At 52.8% G+C, this 9232-nt stretch overlaps 1 protein-coding gene across 1 annotated transcript; it reads right to left on the reverse strand.

The window, feature by feature from the left end:
• Positions 1 to 202: 202 nt before the first annotated feature.
• DUS3L (dihydrouridine synthase 3 like) lies at positions 203 to 8130 on the reverse strand. The gene is given in 14 exon segments (XM_086619041.1): positions 203 to 346; positions 1952 to 2080; positions 2169 to 2357; positions 3345 to 3420; positions 3974 to 4070; positions 4684 to 4794; positions 4882 to 4947; positions 5281 to 5397; positions 5494 to 5646; positions 5743 to 5784; positions 6445 to 6740; positions 6743 to 7028; positions 7549 to 7873; positions 8090 to 8130. Coding segments are annotated over 14 exon segments (2001 nt in total). The 3' UTR covers positions 203 to 273.
• Between the last annotated feature and the right edge of the window lie 1102 nt (positions 8131 to 9232).

Consider the following 9232-nt stretch of genomic DNA (forward strand, 5'->3'; position numbering starts at 1 on the left):
CTGCTCTGAACCAGAGGCCAAAGATCTCTCCTGGCCTCTGTCACGTTAATTAACTGCTCTCTGCTAGTGAGGCACCTCTGGCTGCAAGATAGTGCAGGGCCATCTGCTGCGTAACTTGTGGCAGGAACCGAGGCTGGGGGCATGAAGGCAACCGTGCTTCTAAAAACATAAAACTTTATTTCATTTCGGAGCATAGCTGAGTAACCCCACTCCTTGACAGACACCGTCCCAAAGCCTCGTCTTGACTCGATGCCATGGGGCATTCCTACAGCCCTATTTGTAGGAATTTGCCTTGTGTTTAGGCAGGAAGGTGAAGTTGGTAGGTACAGGTCCCAGAAGCAGCTCACTGGAAGAAAGAAAGAAAAGAAGACAAATAAAACCAAAACCAAAATCAAGGAGAGGTTTGTTTTCAGTACAATAGAGCCACCGGTACCCAGCTGCTGCATGGCCATGCTATGGCTCTATGGCTCAACAGTGACTGCAGTCAGATGTATCAAACCAGCCTTTATCCTCCCCAAAATTTAGGGCTGCTGCACAAAACCACCTCTGGTACCGAGCTTTAACCCTGGACCATGGCACTGGAGGGACACAGCTGCCAAATAAGGCCAATGCCCTTCTTGCTGGAGAGGCATCCGGAGTCAATGCCAACGCTGAAAGGAGTTCCTAAGTCTGGTGACCTGAATACCAGCCTCACCACTGGCAATGACATGCCTAAAATCAACACAAGCCTCTGAAAAAGCTCCTCCCAACTTCTCGCTGTGCTTGTGCGGAGCCGAAACCCTGTTAGTGCCAAAGAGTATTACGGTCAGATCCTAAACTGATGTCAGTCAGGTCTGTTGCCATCAGATTTACCCTGGCTTAAGATTTCAACTCTCTCACACTTTGGAACACGTCGTCTTTTTGGTGCAGAGTAATTTTCTTGAGAGTCAAGGAGGCTTCATTTATTTCCTGGGTGCTGGTTCCATACAGCATTCCTAAAACTTTCCGTAAGACATGTCAGAGAGAGCAGCCCAGCAGGGCACAGAATTGCCTGACAAGAGCCTGAATCTACAGCACCGAAGCAGAAATAAAGAGTGTGCTCAGAGAACCCTGCTTCTGGTTAGTGGCTCCTTAAAACGAGCTTTAATGAATAAATCTAAATTGCTTTAAAATTTTGTGTTCTTACGGCTATAAACTTCTATTACATGGCACTGGAAAGAGCACAGGTTACAAAGCTTTGTGCAGCCTAATGCGGGCAGGTTCTGCTTGAAAAACAGCCTTTAAAAAGTCTGATCAAAACCTCATGTACTTGTAATGTGGTTTATTTGCTAATCTCTGTTTCCATGAAGTGGGAAACAGCAGCTGGCTGCTTCAAGATCTCATTTGAGCTGACTTTGAGCTTGCAAAGTCATTTCAAGTGCCTGAGGACTCGTAGATGTGGGGAAGAACAGTTTCCTGCACTTTGTGGCATGAACTCAGAACTCTGGTACTGAAAAATGGGGAAAATGCTCAGCTCTCTTCACTTGGGGAGGGGGACTGCCTTCCTGCATGGCATCTGTATGGGCCTGGCATGGTCCACCTGGCAAGGTGGGACTGTCCAGGCAGAGCACGGAGGGATCTGGTGCTGAAAGCCCAAGACGTCCCATTGCTGCGCTCTCCTCTGGGGTTCCTATGACTGTCCTGGGATGAACAGCGTGTCACAAGAGAGTCAGCTCTTCTACACTTGCAGTGGGTACCAGATGACCTGCTGAAGCAGATACAGGGATTGAGAGAGCTCTTCATGGCAACTCCAAGCCTGGTTAAACCCTTGAAGTAAAGGCCTGGTTAACCCTTGCTGCTTTCTTACAATCTCTTCAACTGATGGGAAAAAGTCATCACCCCCTTTTTGGAGGATGCACACAGGCATGGTCACTTTGTGAGGCTCTGTCATGGCCCTTCCTAGCAATTTAAATGAAATTCAGTGCTTTATTACCTTATTTTAATCCAATCGTCCACGTTTTGGCTTGCCATCAGTGTCTCCAGATAGTCCCTTCCCATGTAGTAAGGTGGCCGCTCGTTAATTTTCTGAGGGAGGTATTCTAATAAACCAACTGGAATGTACCTGCAATGGAATGTAATGGCAATGGGTGCTATTGCTCAAATGGTCCAGGCTTGCCGTGTTAAAGATCCTCTCAGCTGCAGAGAATTACCTGCACAGAAATGAGAGCCATTCCAGCAGGAACTTCCTGGTCTTCTCCACTCCCTGAGTATCCGACCCCCAGTGCTCCAGGCCATAGTTGGTGAAGTCTTGGAGGATACTAAATCTCTCACTGGAGGAGATATCCCAGTGTCTCTGTTCCTTAATTTCAGTGAAAAGCCATGGTTTGATGAGCGCCCCTCTGTAGCCAAAAAGAATGTGCAGTTATTCCCATGAGGGATGCTTCTGTAGGAGACCAACATGGAAGAACTGTAACAATCTAACACCAAGGCCAAACTTGTGACCCCCTGGAACAATGAACTGTTTGCTCAGAAGGTGCAGACAACTGCAGGAGACAAATACTCAAGAAGGGAACAGGGGGTGGAGATTCTCTGAGGCTTTCCAAGGAATGTCTCAAACACTCACAAGGTACAAAAACCCTGAAGCCAAACTCTGAGCTCAGCCCTCTCAGTTTCAGGAGACGAAATTGCCACTAGGGCAGAGGGGCAGTCCGTAGGGAATGGCAGACATAAAAGGAGGAGGAAAGTGCCATTGCAGGGGGGGACTTGTGAGTGAGCACTCCTACACACTAGAGACACCCATTGGCTGGACCAATGCTGGAACCTAGACCAGTGATATATCTCTCTCTTTCTCTCTCTCCCCCCTTCCCCTGCCTCTCTCTTTTTATTTTTTTTTCCCTAGTAAGTCATACAAGGTATAAAAGCCCACGCACAGGACGAGCAGTAAATACTTCTGCTATCCAATTGTTTACCAATGAGCCCAACTATGGAAAAAAGTTTTTTATTTACCCACAGACCTTCAGTGCGTTCTCATCTTAATCCAAGTCACCTCTGCCTCATTCCTGCCACTGTATCTGTAGACCCTGCCCGTGACCACGTCACATCCCAATTAAGGTATCTGGGATGTGACAGCTTCTGAACACGTCAGCTGATTTAAGAGACTTTCCAGCACTTATTTGCCAGCCAAAGCCGCTTTAATTTTGGTTTTCAATTTCAACAAGAAGCTGCTCCAACTTCCCACAGATGCAAACTGATTTAACAAGTTTAAACGAGTAGTTTCACCAAGATTAAAACTTCTCATGTTTGGGTTTGTTTAGGTATTTCTTAAATTCATTCTTTACTCTTGCACCAACAGAGCTCAGAAGCAAAGAGAAAACACAGGCACTTGCCTTGCAATCATAATTCCTGAAACGCCCATCTGCATGGCTCGATTAGCATCTTCGTAAGACAAAATATCACCGTTTCCTGTCCAGAAGGAAGAAGCCAGAGATCAAAGTGATACACGAGGGCAAGTCAAATGAGTTACTCCAAGCATGGGATAAAACTCAAAATGGACACAGGGTCCAAGAGCCAGATTGTCCAAAGCAGCTCTGTTGCTCACATTTAGAGACTCCCAGGGACGTTTCTGATTAATGTTCCCCCTTCCAAGGAAAAGGAGAGCCTTCTCCTCTCTTCTCCACTCCCAACTCCTACCCCAAAGGTTTAACTGGGACTGTCTGTGCCACAGTGCCCGAAAGAGAAAGCACCTGCTAAAACCAAAGTGATTTGTGCCCTGCCTGTCCCCTCCTCTCCTACTTTGCTCAGTGCTTGTCATGCATGTCCCCAAGTACACGGGCAGATCTGGGCTGCACAAAAGCTACTGGTAACTCATTCCATAGTGTAAGAAGCAGTAGAGGGATGCTCCAACCTCTGCCCCAGGCTAAATGCCCTTGGGAGCCTGTTTTTTTCTTTTTAAAGATATTTCAAATCAAACACGTGGAACTTTCAGTCCACATGACAAAACAGCAGAAACACGTACCAAAAAGAGGCATGGGGCTCGCTATTTTAGCACATTCTGCTATGTAGTCCCAGTCCGCACCTCTCGTGTACCGCTGTTCCCTGGATCGGCCGTGAAGCTGGGGAAGAAAGCGCCAGGGAGATCTCAGCAAACGCCCCAGAGGAGGCAGGGCAGAACAGCAGGGCTGGAAGAACGTGCTTCAGCAAAGGCAACGACACCAGGCTGGGGTAAAGATCCCTCTGCTAACAGACCAGGCTGCGGAAGTGATCAGCAAAGCTGAGAAAGGGCTGGATGCTTTCTGAGTCATGTCTCAAGCCAGAGCAAGAAGTGACTGTTCCCTCTGAAAGGGAATATTCACTGTGGGCAGAAACTCCTCCTCCCCATGCAAATGAGACGGTCCCATCATTTCCCCAGCCCTGCTAGAACAAGGCTTATTTGGCTGAAACCTCTGTTCCAGAGCACTGCAAGAACCATCTCCCTTTGGAATGGATACAAGACTCAGGAGCTTCTAGGAAAACACACTCTGCATCTGAATTTTTCTGTTATAGTCAGCAGAAAACACTAAAAGGTAGTATGCAGCTGGTCAAAGGTGTCTGAAAGAGCTGCTCAGCCATGGGGAAGGGTAAGGTCACCCCCACTGCGTGCTCTAGGCTGACACAGAAGAAGAGTTCCCCAGACACCAGTCAACAACGTCACACCACAACCTCACACCACAGCAAGTATCCCTGTACCGTGACCATGGATGCTCCCCACTCCCGGATCCTGGGGATTATTTTATGAGCCACGTTCATCTTTTCTTGCACGCCTGTCCGTATCTTCACAGTCAGTGGGACATCCAGCACCTGCAGAAATGGGAGAGTGAGGCCAGGCTGAGGCAGGAGTCAGCTCCATCAGCTCATCTCCCGCTGCCAGCAACTGCTCTGACTCACCGAATTCATCCCTCGGACAATCTGTTCAAACTTGTTGGACCGAGTCATCAGAGCACAGCCTCCTCCCTGGGGCACAAAAAATGGCAGAGTCAAGACTCTGCACCCGTGCACAGTGAAAAGCCTCCTTGGAGCTGCTCAACAGCAGCCCTCTCCTCAGAGAACGCAGGTAAGATTTGGAGCATCTCAAGACTTGGAGAAAGGGGACTCTTCAACAACAACAAAAAACCAAAACAAAAACCCACAGCCCTTTTCCCTCTGAACTTCTGCCTGCTGCCAGGGAGAGACAGCTAACCATTCCCTGCTCTTTCAACAGCTTAGTTGCCTTCTCACAGAACTCTAGTGCCCATAAACGAACTGAGTGCTCTGGACCAGACTGGCAGGAGCAGAATGTCTTCTTACCTTCTTGTAGACCAGGTCAATAGGACACCCGACATTGATGTCTACAAAGTCCACTTCAATGGTCTGGTTCAGGAGCTCTGCACATTTGGTCATCGTGTCTGGAAACGCTCCCTCCAGCTACCAAAGGGGGACAGGTGACATGAGGTCAAGAAGCAGCTCTTCTCCTCAGAAGTGATTTATCATTTGTCTGGTTATCGAGACGATAGCACTCACCTGCACCCCAAAAATATCTTCGGTAGGATGCCGTTTGAGGAGAGCCCACTCGGAGGACTGGCCCTGAAGCAGGTTTGTGCACACAGCCATCTCTCCACAGGTGACCTCTGCCCCAAACCGCTTGCATATCCTTCGGAAAGGGAGGTTACCGCACTGAAAGAGACAGCAGAGAGGTTCTTTGTCAGGAGATTTCCTCTGTTCCAAGTGTGGCAATGGCAAACTGTGACAAAAAGAGAATTATCTACCTACCGTGGTCAGTGGAGCCAAGTAGAGCTTGCCTTGGATTTCCAACTGGAAAACAACAATAGAAGAGCACATTAGCAGAGCTGAACTAGCAGCAGTTAAACAGGAAGATGTTCCAGTTAGCGATTTTATCACTTGTCTCGGGTAAAACTCAGAGGGAAATCCAGGAAATCACTGGTTTGGTGTGAGAACCTCAGCTATTCCCTGAGAACGTATCATTTGGATAAAAGAACCAGAAACGTGAACTGCTCCATTTCTTTTTACTGCTCAGCCTGGAGGAAACTCAAAGCAGTTACAGCGGGATGTGAGACTGGCTAACGGACGCAAGGGAGGAGGTGACAAGGAGGAGAAGAAGGAGACAATGCTCTCACCCCAGGAGAGCACTGTGCACTACAGACAAACCAACCAGCCCCAGCCTCGGCGATCCGTGCAGATCATTTCCACCCTCACCGACAGCTCAGCCTCCTACCCTCCTTCATGGGCAAAGGGCTGCAGCTTCTCTTGCTTCTCACCCTTCCAAGGGCTACGCCATGGCCCCAAGAGCTCACCTTCCTGCATCCTTCCCCTCATGACAGTAACGCAGTCCCCAGGCAGTTCTGTCCTCTGCCCGTCTCTCAGCCAGCTAAGAGGTCTCTTCTGTCTTCCCAAGCACAATCTCAACCACTTGACAGGTACACAAGGGACCGCAGCCCTCGACCAGACTCTCACCTTCTTCTTCTCACACGGCCGCAGCTTTATAACATCTTCATCTGTCACCGGGCCCACTGTTTTGACGGAGGAAGCCTCCTCATCAACTGTGGGGATGGGACTCTGCAAGGTGCCTGGTTTGGGAGCTTCTCCCTGCTCCAGTAGCACAGGACGTTCAAGGCTATCTCCCAGGCCCTCCTGGGGAGCTGTGTAGTTGGACACCTCGTGCTCCTCTGCGGAGCACCCTGTGGCTTTGCCTCCCTTCCCACCATCGCCATGGGGTTTGGTCAGACCACGGAGGTACTCATCAGCCTCTTGAAGCTAAACTTCCTCTTGCGCAGCCGGTGCTGGAGGTCCTTGGAGAGGTTGTTCCTCACCAGTGACTTCCCTTCCCACTGCTTGACCAGGTCCGTGTTGACCATGTTCTGGTAGCCATCCCCGAGGTGGGCCTGGGCAAAGCGGCAGGTGACGCCATAAACACACTTGCCGAAGGTTTCGAAGAGCACACAGCTGCGCCCCAGGTCAGCCGGCTTTGTGGCCATGTACTCGTCGATGTCATGAAGGAAGCGGCACCGTGCGCCGAAGCGGCACTTCTCTGCACAGCCCTTAAAACGATAAAGAGAAGGTTAAGACCTCTGCCCTCTGCCTGCCTGCCCAGGCATGCCCGTACCTTCCAGCACAAGCAAGGGGAGCCTGGGTCTGCCCCAGGCCAGAGAGGGACCACAACTGCTCTGAGCACCCATTGCTGCCTGGGGGACATCGGGCACTCCATGAAACGCTCCCAGGAAGCTGACTGCTGGAACACGACACAGAAGGGCAGCGATGTACCCACTTGAGGGGGCACTTTAGCACTACTGCTTAAGGGAAGCTGATGCTTTACTCCTTCCGCCTCAGCTTGTCCTGCTCAGCTCATCCCACCTCACCCTCCTCCAGCCAGCCAATGGAGGTGGTTCTGCCAGCACAGCCCCTGCTACATTCTCCCTGCTGGGAGTTTGCCCTGTGCGGCTCCATCTTCAAGGCGCTTTCCCAGACTAAAGACAAATGCAGCCCTTGAGCAGGAAGGGCTCACCGGTGTCCCACATTTCCCACCCCAGAGCAGCGCAGAGCCGGGCCCCTGCACCCTACCTGCATTACCGACGGGCACAGCCTGCTCTGCTCGTAGTGGCTGGGTTTCATCCACGGCCTGCTCTTGTTCTGCCCCCGGGCCCGCTTCCGCTCTGCGGGCTCCTTCTCCTCTGCTCCAGCATCCTCTCCACTTTCCCCGTCCCGACCGAGGGCCTCCAACCTCACCCGTTTGGCGGGAGGTTCGCTCTGGCCGCTGCTGACCTCCTCCTCCTCCTCCTCCTTCTCCTCGACCTCGACCTCCCCCTCGTCCCCGCCGCCTGCCTGGCTGCCGGGCTCGCCCCTGGCCCGCAGGTAGGCATGGAACTGCTCCTTGGAGGCGAGGAACCTGCGGAGACACAGCACCCGCGTGAGCGCGGCGGGGGCGGCGAGCGGGTGCCTGGGAGAGGGGGAGCGGGGGCTGCCGGCGGGGAGGGAGGGGAGGAATGCTGGAGAGGAAGCGATGCCAGGAACATACTGGAGAGGGACTATGGCTGGGCCGGGCACGTACCGGGGCTATGGAGGGGCAGGGACGCGGGCGGGGCAGCCCTGAGCCCGCACTCACCGGGCGCAGACCGGCGCCACACCTGCTGCCACAGCCGCCATGCTGCCGCGCGCGGGGATGACGCAGCCACGGGGACGGAGCACGTGATGGGGGAGGAGTCTGGCGGGCGGCTTGAAAAGGCGCGGCTGAGGCCAGGGGTGGAGCCGAGCCGAGCCGAGCCCAGCCCGAGCCGAGCCGAGCCGAGCCGAGCCGAGCCGAGCCGAGCCGAGCCGAGCCGAGCCGAGCCGAGCCGAGCCGAGCCGAGCCGAGCCGAGCCGAGCCGAGCCGAGCCCAGCCCAGCCCAGCCCAGCCCAGCCCGAGCCGAGCCGAGCCGAGCCGAGCCGAGCGTCATCCCGGCTTGGGGTGGGGCACCTCCTGGGTGGCATCTGTGAGGGATCCAGGACGGACAGGGGTGAACAGCAGCTGCTGTCCCAGACCTCGCTCTTGAGAGGGAGCAGGGCTGGTCACGGCTTGGAGAACAGGGAAAAACCACCTGTGGGCTTTTGTCTCATGACTTCTGAGGCGCTCCCTGATTTTGGGGAGAGGGTCTGGCTCTTCTGCTTCTTCATAGCTGCCAGCTGGAGAAGATGGAGGTCTCTGCAGAGATACAGGGCACTTGGTGTGGGTTTTTTGTGTGTTTGGGGTGATTTTCGAAGCAGTCAATGCCAGGCCTGGTTGCTGGGTGCTCAGCGTAAACGGAGGGGATGAGTCCGCTCCTGTTGCACAGAGCCGTGAATCTGCCTTGGAGCTCTCCCACAGGCAGAATTTACTGTGGCTGCTCTGACAACAGGATTTTCCATATTGTCCTTTGGAAACATTTTCAAGCCAAACCCAGCTAAGGTGCAGGAGGGCTTTGTCTTTTCACCACTAATTGCCCATGGGAAGAACTGGTCCATGCTCCTTGCTGTGGGCTGTGTGCCATCATGCCTTCCTCCTACTGTGGACAGGCTGCAGGAGGATGGAGGAGCTATGTGACAAGGCCACCTTGTCTCTGGGGACTGGGGTTCTCCTCTGACATGGGCTGGAGCCAACACAAAACTAACTCCAGGTCTGAGGTGCTGCCACACATTCCTGACGCTTGTGTTAATGAGGCTCTGTCCTGCTAACACAGCAAGCAAGGGCTGGTGCTGGTGAGACTGGCTGCAGTGTAAAGTCTGCCCTGGC

The sequence above is a fragment of the Tauraco erythrolophus genome, chromosome 12, assembly GCF_009769465.1.
Source record: "Tauraco erythrolophus isolate bTauEry1 chromosome 12, bTauEry1.pri, whole genome shotgun sequence".
NCBI classification, from domain to species: Eukaryota; Metazoa; Chordata; class Aves; order Musophagiformes; family Musophagidae; genus Tauraco; species Tauraco erythrolophus.